This window comes from Quercus robur, chromosome 7 (assembly GCF_932294415.1).
Source record: "Quercus robur chromosome 7, dhQueRobu3.1, whole genome shotgun sequence".
Lineage (NCBI taxonomy): Eukaryota > Viridiplantae > Streptophyta > Magnoliopsida > Fagales > Fagaceae > Quercus > Quercus robur.
Window position 1 is genome coordinate 8,982,515 of NC_065540.1, and position 18,940 is coordinate 9,001,454.

General features: G+C 32.5%; 1 protein-coding gene across 1 annotated transcript; it reads right to left on the reverse strand.

Moving 5' to 3' along the window:
* Window positions 1-25: 25 nt before the first annotated feature.
* On the reverse strand, window positions 26-8,191 carry LOC126692073 (ABC transporter G family member 39-like). The gene is made up of 20 exons (XM_050387495.1): window positions 7,333-8,191; window positions 7,133-7,253; window positions 6,767-6,855; window positions 6,449-6,533; window positions 6,054-6,344; window positions 5,865-5,955; window positions 4,804-5,704; window positions 4,501-4,661; window positions 4,302-4,405; window positions 3,986-4,151; window positions 3,808-3,891; window positions 3,065-3,201; window positions 2,589-2,921; window positions 2,148-2,438; window positions 1,974-2,057; window positions 1,662-1,795; window positions 1,344-1,571; window positions 1,010-1,181; window positions 565-819; window positions 26-459 (listed from the first exon to the last, which is right to left on the reverse strand). Exons 1-20 carry the CDS (start codon window positions 7,689-7,691, stop codon window positions 190-192), a joined length of 4,356 nt encoding a protein of 1,451 aa, XP_050243452.1. The 5' UTR covers window positions 7,692-8,191; the 3' UTR covers window positions 26-189.
* Between the last annotated feature and the right edge of the window lie 10,749 nt (window positions 8,192-18,940).

Consider the following 18,940-nt stretch of genomic DNA (forward strand, 5'->3'; position numbering starts at 1 on the left):
ATGCAAATAAAACATAATGAGCACAAGAGCAAAAAATATATAATTTATTTCATTTCCTATCCTCCCTTATAAACTCCAAAGAATACTAGAAAAGAACAACGTATTCCTTTCCTTCAAAATTTACTTATTTCATTCCTTTACAAACTCCCAAACATACTGTTAGATTAGTGCGTGTATAACTCAAGGAAGTTATCTCCTTTGGAAGTTGAGGAACTTGATGCCATAGGCAAACACAAAGAAGAAGATGAGAACAAAGCCAAGATGGGCCACTGCAACAGCTGGAAGGAAGTCATATTCGAAACCCAAGCTTACTTTGAGGTACTCTTTCAATGGCATGTTACCTGCTTCAGGTATCTCAAGCAAAGCATTTTTGTCACCAACTTGAGAGATTATAAGACCATATAATGTCCAAGCCACAGGAGAAGCCCAGTAGTACCACCTCCACCATATTGGGATTTGCTGTAATGTGTAGGCAATAGTGAGTTTTGTATGCAAAGAGAGAGTAGATTATAATGACATAACCGAGTGTTTGAATTTAACATATATTGAGTTAGAATAACTTACAGGCCTGGGAAGGAGGAAACCGGAGAACAAATTCCAGAAACTGAGGAAGAATGACATACAAATGGCAGCAATTTGGTGGCCTGGCGTCAATGCAACAACCATCATCCCGTACAATGTGAAGTAGACAAAGCATGTAAATATGTAGTAGTAGAACCACAGGAACTTCGTTGCCTTCCACTCAAACCCAATCATAGAGTAAAGGAGAAGAGTGTAAGCAAGAGTTTGAATTGCAATATAAATTGTCTCAATGGCCACCTGCATAATTAGGATAGTGCCTTAGCCCAGTATAAAATAGCATACTTTTGTAATAGAATTACATATTTCAAATTAAATTTTCTTGATTCTCAACAAAAAAGAAATTAAGTTTTCATGATGGGAAGATACATTATGTTGTCAATTTGGAATTACAGTCCTACTAGAGAGAGACAAATTGCATTTGAGTTACCTGAGAAAATGCATAAGGCAATGCAGAATACATCCCAGCTGCTCTTTCACGGTAGAAAACTGTCCTCTCAATGGCAACAACGGACTGCACAGCAGAAGCATTGGTGGCTCCAAGGAAAAGCACAGCAGCATACATGGCTCCCAAAAGATTCATCAAGTCTTGTTGTTTGTCCCTGTTAAAAAAACAATTAGAGTTGACATCTGATAAAAGTACCAATGAAAATTAAGATTAAGGATTAGTGCTTTAATCAAATATATCCCAGTCTACATTTCATGCAACCCTTTAAACAATAGAAAACTAAAATAATCAATACAAGAAAAAGTTCAAGACTTACGTCTTTTGTCCCTTGTTCCAGAAGATTAGACCAAATAATACACCAATGACTATTGTCATGAAGAATCGGATGGCATTGTACTGAGGGTTTCTCCAATAAGACCAATGTTGTTTCCAGAAACAAGCTTTGCACTGAACACTGAATGGTTGAGAGTATTTGGTTGGGAAGTAGAGGTCGTTGGAGCCTGGCACTGGAGTACTTAGCTCTTTGATAAGTTCCTGATTCCTCCTGAAAGAGTGTTGAAAGAAATTAGAATCATAGTATCTGAAATCCCGGGAACGAAGGAAAAAACTTATTATCAAGATAATTATAACTTACACACAAAGTGAGGAATTGGCATAAATGTCAGCAAAATCCACATTAAGATGAGTCTCAACTGTAGGAGCAGTGACTTCAAGCATCCATGTGGCAGGATTATAACCATCCCTAATCTTAGTAACTCCTGGGACAGCCTGGCATAGATAGATATTAATCAATAGCTAGCAAAATACCTGCTGGTCAATCCCAAGAGATAGCACAATAGGTTGAAGTGTAAATGAAGAGCATATGTATAGACATTAGAGATATGGAAAAACTCTTATCATTTGATGAAGCAAACATAAAAAAAAGCGCATGAAAAAAGATACTCACTTCAAAATATTCTATCAGCTTCTGAGAATAGTGACCGAGAGGTCCAGCATAAATCACTTGTCCTCCTCTTTTCATCAGCAGTAGCTACAAGAGCCACAAACATATTGCAACATAGATACATAAGAAACATGTAAGTGAAAAACTTTTAACAAAATTAAGAAAAGTGAGCTGCACCTCATCAAAAGCTTCAAAAATGTCTATGCTAGGCTGGTGGATTGTGCATACAACAGTTCTCCCAGTATCCACTGTATTTCTCACAGTACGCATAACAATAGCAGCAGCTCTGGCATCAAGACCAGATGTTGGTTCGTCCATGAAGATGATAGAGGGGTTAGCAACAAGCTCCACAGCTATTGTCAGCCTCTTCCTTTGTTCTGTTGAAAGACCATCAACTCCTGGAAGGCCAACTAGAGCGTCTCTTATTGGTTTAAGCTCAACCAACTCCATAACTTCATCTACAAACATCTATACCAAAAACAAAAAATAAATATACAAATTAAATTACACACTTAGAACTTGGATCCTTAAGCAATAGGAATCCAGACAGGGTGTTTAGAAACAAATGAATATGTACAGAGGTCTAGAAAGATGATTCTAGAAGACCATGCAACATACCTTTCGTGTTTGTGTCTTTACATCTGAAGAGAGACGGAGCCAAGCTGAATATAGGAGAGATTCATAGACAGTAACATTTGGTGAATGAATGTCATTCTGTTCGCAGTAACCACTAACCCGAGCAAAGGTTGCTTGGTTCTTAGGGTAACCAGAGATGTTGATGGTTCCTTCAATGTATCCACCGGTCTTTCTTCCCGCTAACACATCCATAAGGGTTGTCTTCCCAGCACCACTGACACCCACAAGTGCCGTCAATATTCCTGGTCTAAAAGCACCACAAACATCTCGTAGCAGTTGAAGACGATCTTCTTCAACTCCTTGAGTCTTCATTGCCTGGTATGAAAGACCAAAATTTACATAAGCATTTGGTAGGTATAATAAAAGTTTGAAAAGAACTTAAAGTGACATTTGATATTCAACAATGTGAATGAAAGCCTAAATTAATTTACCAGAACATTTAAAAATAGGTTACTTACAGCAGGCATATCCACGTAGTAATTCACATGGTTAAAGGCAAGTGAAAGGGGTTGGAAGGGCAAAACCATTCCCCTTTTTGGAGCACTATGTGAAGCACCAACAATTTCTGAAGAAGTTCTCACAGCCATATCAATACCTGTAATTGTTTCACAAATGGTCAGGCATCTAGAAGAAGATAGCTTCATTTAACCACAGAAACAAGCATGCATGCTTGTTTCTTTTGTTGATTCTTCTTCTCAAAATTTAAAGTCATGTGGCATATTTTAGCCCATTTTTTGCATTATCTTCCATCTCAGGAGAAGGCAAAAATTCATTGATGCAGTTAGGAATATTTCTTCAAGTTAAAAGATTTTTCTGTTTTAATAAGTAAAAAAGCATCATTATTTATAAGTAATAAGTAGAAAACCATCTGTGAAATATGCATCAGGTTTTCTGTTGTTCTAATTTCTAATGTTGCGTAACTGCATTAAACTCACCACCTCTCTTGCTTAAAGGTGTTACAACTAAACTCATGGTTGCATAGTGAACTGTATTTTGTGCAGAGATGTGATGAATCATCAAGCTAATGCAAGCTTCTTCAAGATAATATTTTGGTTGTTACAAAACAACATGTTAAATTTTGATCTCTCTAATTGAAATAGAATTACTGTTGTCACTGTATGAGCTAATTTTGACTAAATACCAGTAAAAACATTGAAATTAGGAAATCATGAAAATTGAAGGAGAAAGGTCAAAGAAAAACCTTCTGTTCCATGTTGTCTGGAGGATGAATGTTTCTTCTTGTCATTTTCATCATCCGCAATGACGGCTTTTGAATCACCCAGAGCTGAAATTCATTTTTCACATAAGGATTTGTCAACTCTGAAATTTCATGTCCCTATAGAAGAAATTCTGAGTAGGAATGAGATAAGATTACTTACGATTCAGGTAAGTCAATGCTGCAATAAATAACACATTGAAGAGAAGAGAAAATCCAAAAAGTGCTCCAATACAAATCCAGAACCAATAGTCTTCGGTATAGAAACCTCTGGACTTGAGAAGGACCGTTCCAACTGTTGGTGCATTATATCTAGGGTCAATATTGGGCTGCAATGGATAAATTTTGTTAAATTTCCATGATGGCTTATGGTGTTGAAAATGCATAATTTGAGCTTCAATTTGCATATGCAAGTATGGAAAGTGGATGCAAATCTGAAATTCACATATGAAAACAATTAAACTATGAAGATATCTTACCGCACTCCATCTTTTATCAAGAAATTCATTCATCACTATGGCATTTTGTCCGTACATCATAGGAGAAATATAGTAGCCCCATATCATCCATGGCTCAATGTCATCTGCAGGCCAAAAAGTTAAAGAGGAGTCATTTTTTTAAATCAAATAAATCAACATTGAAATACACTGACAGCTGGATTGGAAAGAGATGAATTACTTTTGGCGACGATGAATCCTCCAAGCACAAAAACCAAAAGCAATGTGAAGGTACCCAGCGTATTTGCAACAACTTGTGTTCTTCCAACTGCAGCAATGAACCGAAAGAGGGACAATGCCATTTGATGTATGCCAAAGAATGCCAAGAACTGTCGGAAAAACCTGAAGTAATAAGGGAAGAAATGTGTCAATGAAAGAATCATAGACTAATAAACCCATAAGTTTGAAACATACAATTCCAACAACTGGTAAGTACTAAGCAGCAAATCAATTGATGGGGACAAAATTTTAAAATCTTATTTACCTGCTAGCAGATGGAGCAAATCCAATTGTGTAGTAGGTAAGAATGATCCATATTCCTGATTCCATGAATGATAGAGGGATCCTGAGGACCCAAATGGGTAAGCCAAAAGCCCATGCAGGATAGAACAAGAAATCCCTTTGTTTATAAAAGACAGGAAGCCTGAAAACAGTCATTGCCAATTCAGCCATCCCATTGAACATCACATTAATCAGACTGAAAAATAGTGCTCCAAAAAATTTTCCTCCATCTGCAACAGTTCCCACTGGCATTTCTGTCCTAAGGAAAACTGTCAAGGCAATTAAGGACATGATTGTTATCTGAGTAGTCTTGAATATATAAACAAAAGAATTACGCTTCATTAGCAGCCATTCCCTTGAAAAGCAAGCCCTGAATAGTTCCCAATTTGATATACCATACTTCTCTGTCACCAGTGCAGCTGGGTGCGCTCTAGATTTATCATAAGGAACACTAAGATCAGCTGCAAGCTGTTGGCCTATGTGAAAAGAGCCGAAGGCCTGGGCAAATTCAGAAACAGAAATGTATCTGTAAGGGTCGTTCTTCTTGAACCAATATTGTTCTTGATCCTTCTTGGATGTTACTTCTTGTAAAAAGTCAGCAACTCCTTTCCTATCAGGGCATTTGAAACCCACGTGCTCAAAGAACTCAAGGATATTTTCTCTTGGACCTTGGTAGACTACCTGTCCTTCTGAAAGTAAGATAATGTCATCAAAAAGACCAAATGTCTCTGGTGCTGGCTGTAGAAGAGAAATGACCATAGTCACATCCATAATATGAACCATTTGCCTCATGTACTTGCAAATCTGAAAAGTGGTAGAACTGTCCAACCCTGTCGATATTTCATCCATTAAAAGAGCCTTTGCTGGTCCAACCAACATCTCCCCTGCACCAAATTATAATATCACAATCAAAATCGGTAATGAATCATTACAAATGCTTACATATTAGAAACAAGAATGTGAACCGGATACATTATTCTTTTGTGTAAGATTAATGATTCCTAATTTCATGATAAACAACTTAGGCTTGTCCAAACTACGTACCAGTTGTCACACGCTTCTTTTGTCCACCAGAGATACCCCTTCTCATTTCATCTCCAACCATAATATCAGCACAAATATCCAGTCCAAGTATCTGTTAAATATTCTTAAAGGTCAGCTATTTTAAATTGCTTGTTAAGTATTTTTTTTTTTTTTTAAAAAACTTAGCAACATGAAATAGAGACAGCGAACCTTAAGAATATAATCAGTAACCAAACTAGTCTTTTGGCCTGCCATTGCAGTGTTCTTCATGAATGCATCAATCTCAGGATCGGGCTTAATTCCTGCTTCTTTCTCTCTTCTTGAGAGTTCCACCAACATCTGATACCTTGTGCCAACCCCTAGACAGCGTCCCGAGAAATCCAGTGTCTCTCTCACAGTCATTTCTCCATGGTGAAGATCAAGTTGACCAATATAAGCACAGGTTCTTTGAGGAACAAATTCATGGAATTCATGACCACAGTAGGTGACTTTCCCAGACACCTGTACAGAACTCTCATCCATTAGTAGGCCATAAAATTTAATCTTAGACACAAAGGATTATTCAAATTGAGACACATATAAAAGCAATAGAGTGGGAAACAAACCTTCAGATCCTTGTCGAGTTTCCCGGCAAGTGCCTGCAACAAGGTTGTTTTCCCTGCACCTGGAGGACCCAGAAGTAGGGTCATCCTGGAATTGCCATATCAGTTAAAGTTCATCCCAGAAAATCAAAATAAGAACAATAGCAACAAACACAAAGCTTGCTATCAACCCAGAAAAGGCTATTTCACCATATACAAGGCTTACGAATCTTGCCCATATACCCAGTAAGAATTACCTTGGAACATTCACTGGGCAAAAGTGTTTAAAAAAATTTTAAAAAAAGAAAAAACAGTAACTCAAGTAGCACTTCATAAAAATACCTTGATGGTTTAACAATTCCACTAACATCTTTGAGTATCTGGATTTTTCTCTTCTTCGATGGAGCAAGGTGAACCAATCCGAGAATACTCTGTTGTCCATTACAAATTGAAATGGCAAAAAAAAAAAAAAAATGTTATCAAAAGCTTAGTGACAAAATTTTAAACCATATAACACAAACTGTCAAAGAATTCAAACCGAATCATCAGAACAATAACTTAAAAACACTTTTTTTTTTTTTTTACTTTTTCATTCTTCTAGTCATAATTACAAAATAGCCCAATAATTTTTATCTCTGTTTCTCACAAAACTCTACACCAGAATCCAATTTCACTTCCAAAAAACAAAAACAAAAAAAATAAAAATACCTCAATTGTGTTCAAAGTAACATTAAACAGAGTAGGAAGTGCTCTACTCCCAACATACACGTCTCCCTCCACCGACAAATGTTCATACCGAACTTCAATCTTAGGAATCTCAATCCCAACTCTGCCATTAAAACCAAACTCAAAAATCTTAATTCACACAAAAACCAAAACCAAATCCAAAACAAACAAAAAAAAACTACCTGTCAGTTCTGTCTCTGAGTCTTCTAAGGAACTTTTCATTGTCTTCCTCAGTAACCTTAAGAATACTCTCCATCAACAGCTTCTTATCTTGCATCCCAAGGTTTGTAACGTCCACTTCATCATGCACAACCTTGCCATTATCAAGAACTTGCGTGAGCATCCCTTTCCTCAGCCTATCATAGGTAGGCAATCTCTCTATGGCCGCCCATCTCAACTCTTCCTCGTCATCCTCTTGCCTACCGCTCCGGTTAAACACGTCCGGCGGCGCCGTCCACACTTCCCGGAAACTCCCAGAAGCCCAGCTTCTCCGGCTGCTCGACGACCTGGCGAGGTCGTCTCCCGCCAAAGCCGATGCCATTGCTACTTACCGATCTAAAACAACAACAACAACACACTCCTCACTGGTGTCTCTATTTTTGGATGTGGTTTTGTCGCATAGTTACAATACCAATCATATATACGCACATATATATCTGCGCTTTTTTAGCAAAGCAGAAACAGAATCAGAAACTACTTTCACACGCAAGCATATACTCCTTCAAATAATGGATATTGATACGAGTATGCGTGAGTGACAAGTGTTGTACGAACACTCACTCTCTTCGTATCTATGTATGTGTATATGTATGTATATTCAGTTAGGATCTGATTTCTGAATCTGGTTATTTCAGGTTAAAGTCTTGGTCGTTGGAAAAAGAAAAAGGTATGCTTTCGCAGAAATAGAGAGAGAGAGAGAGAATCCTAGTATGGTAGTGAGTTTTAGAGAAAGAGAAAGTGGTGCACTGGTTGTTAAACTTTCGTTAGAAAAAAAAGCAGTGGAGGGTGGGACTGAATTTTAATACTGTAATAAATAATAATAATGAGAAAAAAAAAAAAAAAAAGAAGGAGAGAGAAAATGAACTGAAATCCCGGTATTTGACTCAAAAACAGGGATTTGGGTCAATTTAAATGAGCGCTTGGCTGGCTTATGTAGCTTAAACTAAAGCAAGCAAAATGGCAATGTTTTGAAGACAGAAGCTTCTACTCTTCTGGATTCATAATCTCTCATCAAGCAACCTTTTCAGCTGTTCTACTTTTACCTAATAAAATACGCAATCGCTTATAATTAATGTCCTTCTATATGTTTAAGTTTTTTGTGTGATTTTCTTTCTAGAAGACACTTGGATTGTGTTTTGGGTTCAGTGTCCCTGGACTCATCTAGATAATGACACATGTTAAACAGTATTCTTATTTAGTGCAAATAATGTGTTTTTGTAGTAATAAGATAAGTTTGAGCTTTTCTCTAAGAAAAAAAAAAAGAAAGAACGATGAGTTTGAGCTAAGTTTCAGTTAGCTCCATCTGTAAAATTTCTCGTTGTCCAATAAGAAATTTATGGTCTCTTGAGTCTAATGATAAAAAAAAATCATAATGAACGAATATCATAGGTTAAAATTATAAAGCATTTGTTGTAAAATTTATATTAAAAAAATGATAATATTAGACAAATGGATATGACCATTGCACCTATCTCTCATTAAAAATATATAAGGTCCGGTTAACGAATGGCCTTAAAGCGTTTGTTAATAGGTCATTTTAAGAATATTTTAATACCATTTCTATGAAAAATATAAAAAATTTGTCAAAAAAGTCAATTAATTATTTTTTTTTTCAATAAATTTTTTAAAAAAATATTTCATAAACCAATGCCTTTAAGTTTCCGTTAACTTTTCCCAAATATATAAATATATATATATATATATCAACAAGAGATAATATAATCAACGTGACAAAATTTTTATCTTTTTAGAAAGTCAATATTTTTTTTTAATCTTTTTATTTCAAATTAAAAGAAAAAAATATTTTAAATTTGTTGCAGCAACTCAAAATTCAAATCTATCACATGTTGAAATTTATATAGCATATAGGTGTTAATTCATTCCAATCAATTCATATTATTAATAATAATTCAAATCCATATTGGCATTTTTTTAAACACAAATAATATTTATTTAATATTTATTACTGTAACTTTCCAAGGTTTTTTTTTTTTTTTTTTTTTTTTTTTTTGTGAGAACCTGTAACTTTCAAAGGTTAGATTAGTTGTACAACAGCATTTGTCAAATTTTTTTTTTTTTTTTGAGAAAGCGCATTTGTCATTGTTGATGTTAAAAATACGGCACAATGATTTTTTTTTTTTTTTTTTGGTTACAGAGACTTACAATACGGCGCAATGATTTTGGATACTCAGCCAAAGCAACTGAAGTGTCAAGGAGCACATGCTACGGTTTTTTTTTTTTTTTTTTTTTTTTTTTTTTTTTTCTTGAGAAACGCATGCTACGGCTTAGAAAGCCGTTTTTTGAACGCAACTAATAAATGCACCTGATTTGAGTGGGTAACCAAAAAAAGTGAGAAGAAGAGGCCTCTTTTATTAAAATTCTTAAAAAGTGCATGATTGTTAAGAATAATTTTAACTATAAAATTTTCTCAAAAAAAAAAAAATTTAACTATAAAATTTGTAATAGTTTTATACTACAATTTTATTCAATATTTTTTTATTAGAGGTGAATTTTGACAAATCTATCATTGAATTACATTTTCTTCTTATATATTTTATTCTTGCAAAATTTTTAGAAAATAAAAAATTAATAGCTATGTCATTAATAAATTGTTTAAATTGAAAGTTTTTGTAGTTTAAAATTATACATAAAATATAAGTTTCTATATCATATAGTAAATTATATCTGATTAACACAAATTTTGACATGTATATTAAGAGTATAAAGATCATACAATTCAACGATTAGATTTTTAAAATATATAATAATATTTATTTTATTGAATAAGGTATTTTGTAGCTAAATTTTGTCCATATTTTATTAGTATACATGAAGAACAGACGCTATAAATAAAAAAAATAAATGGTAGGCGAAAATAATTATATAGAATAGATGTTCTTTTTGTTCAACAAAAGGGATGGATGTTGGAATATGATTTCTCTTCATTGTCCAATTCACACACACACACACACACACATATATATATATATATATATTACTGTATTTAACAAGATAGAGAATAGGGCATCATTTAAATTTGCAGTATTATTTGTCTGTGCTGTGTATTCAAAAGGTAGGCCCTTTTTGATATATACCACTATAAGTTTTTTTTAAAAACATTTTCTCCTCTTCTCGTGTGTGTATTAAAAATACTTAGGTTATGTTTGATATTAGTTTTTGTTTTCTATTTTCAAAAACTTGTTTTTGAGAATATAAAGGAAAAAAAATTTTCTTGTATTTTTGAAATCAAAAACATGTTTGGTTAGTTAAAAAAAAAAAATTTTAAAAGTTTTTTGAAGAAAAAAAATAGAAAATGCTAAAATATGTTGTTATTAGGATTTGAAATTTAATGCTAACTCATTAAATGAGATAGACTCATTAAATTAAATGCGTATTTTCATTGACTTTTGAAAATTAGAAATTGAAAACAGTCATTTGCATGTTTTCAATTTCCTTCACAAATTGAGTTTTGAGAACAGTTTTTGTTTTCTATCCATTTTGAGTTGCCAAACAAGTTTTTTAATTTCAAAAATAGAAATTTGTTTTTGAAAACAGAAAATAAGGGAAAAAATAGTTACCAAACATACTCTTAGTATTCTCAAAAAAAAAAATTGTATTATTATTTAATTTGAATTATAAAACATATCCATTTCAAATTGACAGGATTATATTTATTACTACAAGAAAAATGTTTTCTTTAATCAATAATAGTCTAATAGATAAACGTTTTTCATACAAAATAATAAGGGCGTGCTTTTTTTGTTTTAATGTCAATAAGAGCGTGCTTGGGCTTGGCTAGGCTAAAAAGTTTGTTATATGTTTTTTTTAATTTTACTTAAAAAATGAAGTGAGAAAAAACTTCAATTAGACAGTCTTTTTTGTTGTTGAAATTTTCAAGTAGATAGTATTATTGACTTGTAAATTTTTTTTTTTTAATTTTTAGAAAGAGTTTTAATATATGGCCAATTGATTTTATTAGTGTAAGCAATGATTAAACCACAAATTCCTTATTCAATAATAAAAAAATTTATCATTTGAGCTAACTCAAACCTATTACAATGCCAACCTTTTTTTTTTTTTTTTTGAGAAGAAACAATGCCTACTATATTGCACGGGAGTAGAGGATTTCATTTATTAAAAAAAAAAAAAAGGTTAGAGCCATTGTAAAAATTTATAACCATCTCAAATTTACTTATCATTTCACATATAAGTTAATTCAAACCTACTACAATGCCAACTAAGTAAGAGAGTAGAAATTTTCATTTATTTAAAAAAAAAAATTAGAGTTAGAGTCACCATAAAAATTTACAACCATCTCAAATTTGCTTACCATTTGGATTGATCACAATCTAAGAGCACTCACAGCAATGGCACTAAATAGTTATATTACTATTTTTAGCACCACTAATCACAAAAGTAAAACTATAGCAATGGAGCTATAACTAAAAAATTTGGCTTCTCAACTACAATACACATATAAAGATAGATATTCACTATAACTCAAAAGTAAAAAATAAAAAAAATAAAAAAAAAATTTATTTAATTGATTACTCTCTCTTGTTTTATTAAATTTATTAAATTGAGCTTTTCTCTCTCATTCTTTCTTTTCTCCTTTTTTTTTCACATTTTCTCTTTCTTTCGTCACCATAAAAAGGTTGTCATGTGAGTTGGTATACAAAATTTGGGAAACGCGGATTTCTAGAAATCGTTACTTATGGCAACAATTTTTAATAGGAAAATGCAATTATAGAAATAGTTTCATTTTAAAATAAACCTTTTTTTTTTCTCTGGTCCCATTAGACTCCCATATACGCGGGTTTATGCAAATCCTCGGCACATGCTTACTTGTCAGTTGTCATTGCAGTTGTCCTATGTAATTGGAAAAAACTTAGATGCTCTATAAATAATGCTCATTTTTCTCACATAAGAGGTATATTTCATGTGTAGGTTCTATCGTAGGATCACTTCTCATATGAGAGGAGCGAACGTTACTCCCCAACATGCAAGAATCATTATTCTTTTACAAAGTATTTTGTTTTTTTTTTTTTGTGCCAAATTTGCGTAGAGGAGCCCACCTGTATTTTCTAGAAGCTATCAACTAGGATAGAAAAATTTTCTCAAAAAAAAAAAAACTAGGATAGAAAAATTTAACAGTTGGTAAGTTTTTTATTAGTTTTAATTTAAATTCACTGTGTAAATTACTTTTTTGCTTACTTATAAAAACTATTAACAATTATTTACTTAAAATTTATTGTAAAAATATTATACACATAACATATCTCTATTTTTTATGAATAAATATCGTCTTCCTTTTTTCTTTTTTTCATTGAACAGCTATATTTATCATTTACTTTAAAATAGGAAATATCTATTTCATGGTGGAAATGTGTTAGTATCCTAATTTAAAGTATCACATAATTTAAATTACTTATCATTTTTTATTTGGAAAAATAAAATTTTAAATGAGTTCTAACTTTAGGAAAGAATAAATCTTCATTTATTATTATTTTTTTTTTCAAAGCAAATAGTAAGGATCTATATATATATATATATATATATTTTTTTTTTTTTTTTTTTTTTCTTTGACAGGCTTAGGAGACTTGCATTGTGGAACAATGCATAGGACAAGTGTGCTGATCTTCCGTTGTTTCAAGAAGTCAAATAATTTTCACCGCTAGAAGTACAGAAAAAAAGACAAAGAAAAAGAAAAAGAAAAAAGGGGTCAATTTCGCAAAGCTCTTTTCCGCTATTCAGATATTGGGAACATTGAATACTTTGTACAATTTTGCTTGCAATTGTTTTTTACATTCGCTTATTTTGTTAAAATTAAAAGCTCTTTGTTAAAAGTACTATAAATAAAGGTAAAAATTAATTGAAATATTACAGTGAAATTCATGAATAGTACAAAAAAGGACGGTGAGACCTATAAATAATACAAAAAAATAAGCTAAATAGTAAAATAAGTTGGCAAAAATAATCTTGCCAAACAAACACTTCATCCGAAAAAAAATTTGTACCTTGTAGTCTGTAGGAACTTGGAGGATAATGGATATGTGTTGCTTTTCTTTTTAAGAGGATATGTATTGCTTGTGTAGTGCATTTTACTACATTTCAAAGGGGGATCATGGAGTTACTTTCGCGACCGTTAAAGATTATTGTAGTACCCATAAAAAAAAAACATAAAAAAAAAAAACAAAAACAAAAAAAAAGGATTATTGTTGTTGTTTTTTTTATTATAGAGAATTTTAACTTATAATGTCCACTCTTGATGATAGTTTTTTATTATTAAACCATGACACCAGTCGGTTTTTGGTGTAGGCAAGAATTGAACTCTAAATCTTTTATTCAATCATCAGAAACTTTACTAATTAAACTAACTTGAACCCATAATATATATATATATATATATTTGCAGTTATTTCATACAAAATTAGAATGGTCAGTCGATACTTGAAACAAAGATTTAAGAATCCACAAATACTTCCCTTTAAAAAAAATCCACAAATACTAAGAATTAATCATGATGTGTTAGTGATAAGTTTTTTTCATATAAATTAAAACAGGATATATTAACTAAATATCATTTTAAAATTGAAGTTTCTCAATTATGAAAATAGAAAGTAATTGTTATTCTGGAATTTTTGTTGCAACTTTCTCATAGATAATACATGAAAAAAAAAAAAAAAAAAAACTAATTTACATAATTGATTAAATAAACTCCAAGGAATATTCAGAAGTAAATTCCAAGGATATTTATGATGATGGTGAAGGTACCTGTTTTTATTTATTTTTTATTTTTAATTTCTTAGGGCAATAGTGTTTGAAAGTTATACGAAAGAGAGTACCGGAACATTCTTTCCATTAATGCGGAAATGCAAGCAAGGGACCAACCTTGGTCCACTCCATAGTTCAAAAATAAAAAATAATTATAAAAAAATATAATAAAAAAATGATCCCAGACGTGTAGTCACTGTAGTGCCAAGTTAGAGGCTCATTTACTAAGGTGAAGACTTTGTGTGAGTTTGGACAATGATAGGAGTAGCATTTTGTGCGTTTGTGTTTTCTTGATTGGGTTTCATATATTGTTCACAGGATTCGTAAGTACGAAAAACGCAAATTTAACTTTAAAATGGGTCTCATAATACTATTCATACCTTTAAAAATTATTTTGCTATAATGTTTTTAACAATTAGTTTTCAGTTTTCAACAATAAACAGTATCCAAACAGACCCTTACACTCTGTTTGTTTCAATGAAAAATCTTGTATAAAAAGAGTTTTATGTGTTTTCCAATGTTTGGTAGCATAAAAAATATAAGTCAAAGAAAAACTATTTTTGGTCAACATAAAAAGTATAACTTATTTTTAGAGATTGTTTTTCACTAAATTTTTGTGGAAAACAACTCTATCTCACAGCAAGCTAAATAAGGGAATGTAAGGACACAAAAATCAAGCGGTCCAAACTCACTTAGAACAGTAAAGTTTGTATAACCCAACTAGACTCAAATTAATAGATATTTGTAAGAGAGTGGGTTAAAACAGAGGAGATGAGGATTAGCCCGAGAACAATAATAGGGCAAGAATGACTAAAGATCAAAGTTTATGTATATATGAGGCTTATTCCAAGTTTGCCCGAGGAGGCAGTTCTTACACAGAATGATACATTATTCACTTTCTTCCTCTCAGTGTTCTTGTTCTAATTTATATACTTAGAGTATTTTTTCCTCTCTCTCTCTCTTATCTGGAAGTTCCCTTTCTCTTATATACTCCCCAGCTTGTTGCATCCTGACCCTTTATTTGCCATATTCCAGATTCTCCTTTAAACACTTGTCCTCTTAAACTTCAAGTGAAGGTGGTAAAAGGAGTTGTTTAGCTGTAAACTCCATTGTTCAGGTCATTTCCTCATTAATGCAACTGATAAAGCTGTTACTACTCATTCAATGTTCTTATTCTAATTTCTATACTTAAGAGTATTTTTTCCTCTCTCTCTCTCTCTCTCTCTCTTATCTGGAAGTTCCCTTTCTCTTATATACTCCCCAGCTTGTTGCATCCTGACCCTTCATTTACCATATTCCAGATTCTCCTTTAGACACTTGTCCTCTTAAACTTTAGGTGAAGGTGGTAGAAGGAGTTGTTTAGCTGTAAACTCCCCTGTTCAGGTTATTTCCTCATTAATGCGGCTAATAAAATTGTTGCTAGTCATTCAATGTGGAGGAATTAGATGAACTTTCACTGGAAGCTTCCTTCAACCACTCTGATCCTCAATCTAAACACTATTCCCTCCATTCAGACTTTCAGGAAGTATTTTGTCTCTTCTTCTCCTATCCTTAGGCAGACCCTCTCCTCAGACTTTGAGTGCTCCTCTAGTGATAGCTACGTCTTATTGCATCCTTCCTCGGTCTTTTGGCGCTTACAAGGAAGTTAGGAGGTTGTTTTTCAACTCATTTAAAGTTACTATTAAACATTAAAAAATGAGATAGTTTTATAGAAAATGGTTCTTAGAAAATGACTCATTTTTCTAGAAAACATTGTTGGTGAAAGATAGAGTAAGAAAATTTTAAGACCAAGGACAAGTCCCATGAATGCTAAATTGATATTTAAAGATATCCCATCTAGAAACATTTTATTTAATATTTATGTCTTTGTAACCCTCTATAATTCTATTTTGATTTCCATCTAGAATCTTTTTAATGATTTAGTTTTATGCCTTTATTTCTACTTTATTTCATTGTTGATATTTTTCTTATCAACATTATCTAGAATCATGGGAAACTTATGAGCTCCTCATTTTTTAAGCCTTAGTGAGAAAAATTCATCGTGTATCTAGAACTTCAATGCCGGAAATCTTGTTTAATTATTTGGGTGCCCAATAAGAAAAAAGCTCTCCAAATTGATTTAAAAAAATAAATAAATAATAATCGGAACATTGACCGATGTGTCATTTCTACCACTATTAAATATGATTTAGAACCAAAAAAAAAAAAAAAAAAAAGAGACAAAGTTTAGCTACAATTTTTTTTTGAGTAAACAATAATATTTATTAGAACACACATGAAAATACTGGTGTTTTCAACTGGATTTATAATACATTATATAATCAGAATACAACTACAAAAGGGTCTAACCTTTGTAGTTGTAGACAAAGTTTAGCTACAAAATTGATTGTAGATTTAGGCCACAACCTCACTCAAATTTTTTTTTTTGAGATGAATTTTAACAAATTCACTATTGGATTACAATTTCTTCTTAATCCTCCATACTTGCAAAATTTCTAGAAAATTAAAAATTAATAATGATGTCATTAATAAATTGTTTAAATTGCAAGTTTTTGTAGTTTAAAATTATGTATAAAATATAAGCTTATATATCATATAATAAATAATATTCAATTGACACAAAATTTGACATGTGTATTAAGTGCGTAAAAAACATGCAATTCAACGGTTAGATTTTCAAAATATGTAGTAATGTTTATTTTATTTAATAAAGTTGTAACCTTAAGCTACAATTAATTTTGTAACTAAACTTTATCCTAAAAAAAAATAAAACATTTGCTTCTTTCTTGTACTCAATAGAAAAAAGGTACTTCTATTAAATAAAAATATTTTTTTCCAAAATTAAATTTATAAAATCCTACTTTAAATCGATGATATCACAAAGATATTAATTAACAAAACCTAAATACAAAAACTTAATGAGTAATTTTTGCATCTCAAAAAGTAAAAAGAATGAGTTTTAAATAAAAAAATATAATTGATTTTAAATATAAAAAATTCATGCTTAAAATTGTCACTTTAGTCTTAGACCTCAAACTATATTAAGTCGAGTCTGATTAGATTCAACCTGCAAACCCATTATATGACAGTTATGAAGGCTTTTCACATTTATTAAATTACATTATTATTAAACATTTAAATAAGTATCCTTTTTTTCATAACATTTGAATAAGTCACATCAAAGTAGATCAAGTAACTAAAATATAGGTGAATAATTCTTTGAATTGTTAGAGCATCAGTAGTGGGGTTTCTATATGCCAAATGTTAGGAACATTTGGCATTTAAGCCCCAAAACTACTCAACAATGGGAAGGCTATATGCCATATGCCAATTCCAAATTTGGGATTTAGCTACAGTACCATCTCAAATGTAAGATGGTACTGTAGCTGAATGTTATAAAAAAAAAAAAAAATTTTAATACTCTCATTTCTCCTCTCTCATTTAACCCGGGAATTTCTCTCTCCTCTGTCGTTATTTCTCTTTCTTTTCTCTCTCTTCCTCCTCTCGTTCTGCTCTCTACTCTATCTCAGATCAGTTTGTTTCCATATAAAAAAAAAAAAAAAAATCTCAGATCAGTCTGCTATAAAATCTCAGATCAGTCTGCACATGGATTCCTTCCTCACTCTTTCTCTCATCTCACATCTCTCTTTCTCGTTCAAGGCTTGCACTATAGCTGGGTTTGGTTCGTGGTCACGGCATGGAGATCGGTGGATCGGTGTATCGGTGAATCATGGGTCAGGTGGTGGCGTGGGTTTGGATCGGTGGAGATTGGTGGGTTGCCAATGTCGCCGATGATGGATCGCTCAAGATCGCTGATGATGGGCTGGATGTGGTGTGATGTTGGCGGCGTTGGTGGCGGCGTTGATCTGGTGGCGCCGTGGGTCAAATGGTTTCGCCGATCTGGGTTTTGTGCTTTCGCCGATCTGGGTTTTGTGTGGGTTTTGCAGTGAGGCATGGATTGATTTTTATCTTTTGGGTTCAGATGGGTTGGATGTGGCAGTGATCTGGTGGTTTTTTTTTTTTTTTTTTTTTTTTCCTTAGTTTGGGTTTTTGGTTCCGGTGGATTTGGTGGGCAGTGGGCATGGTGGCGTGGTAGGCATGGTGGTGGTGGTGGTGCGGTGATAATTGGGTTGTTTGGTTTTTTTTCCTTAGTTTGGGTTTTTGGTTCCGGTGGATTTGGTGGGCAGTGGGCATGGTGGCGTGGTAGGCATGGTGGTGGTGGTGCGGTGATAATTGGGTTGTTTGGTTTTTTTTTTTTTTTTTTTTTCCTTAGTTTGGGTTTTTGGTTCCGGTGGATTTGGTGGGCAGTGGGCATGGTGGCGTGGTAGGCATGGTGGTGGTGGTGCGGTGATAATTGGGTTGTTTGGTTTTTTTTTTTTTTTTTCCTTAGTTTGGGTTTTTGGTTCCGGTGGATTTGGTGGGCAGTGGGCATGGTGGCGTGGTAGGCATGGTGGTGGTGGTGCGGTGATAATTGGGTTGTTTGGTTGTTGAGAGAGGAACAGATACTCAGAGAGAGAGAGGAGTGATAGATAAAATTTAAATATTATTTTATTGTAGAATTTATATTATTTTATTGTGTAAAAATATTATTTTAATGAGTAGAATAGGAAAATAAAAGTTGGGATGTTGGGTGTATTGTAAAATGGTATTGTATAATTGATAAAGTAGGTTTTTGGGATGGTAAAATAAGATGGGATTTAAGATCCGGATGTGGATGCTCTTACATAGGGTATGTTAAAGAAAGAAAAACTTCCTTGGAATTAGTTTGGGAAAAAGCAAAGTTGCGTCATTTTGAGA

What these genes read in the sequence shown, in the direction of transcription:
- LOC126692073 (XM_050387495.1), bottom strand. Translation starts at nt 7,691, where the DNA reads ATGGCATCGGCTTTGGCGGGAGACGACCTCGCCAGGTCGTCGAGCAGC. An exon ending in TTACTTTGAACACAATTGAG is followed by an intron (nt 6,856 to 7,132) that starts GTATTTTTATTT and finishes AATGGACAACAG; the next exon opens with AGTATTCTCGGATTGGTTCA. An exon ending in TGCCTTATGCATTTTCTCAG is followed by an intron (nt 820 to 1,009) that starts GTAACTCAAATG and finishes CTAATTATGCAG; the next exon opens with GTGGCCATTGAGACAATTTA.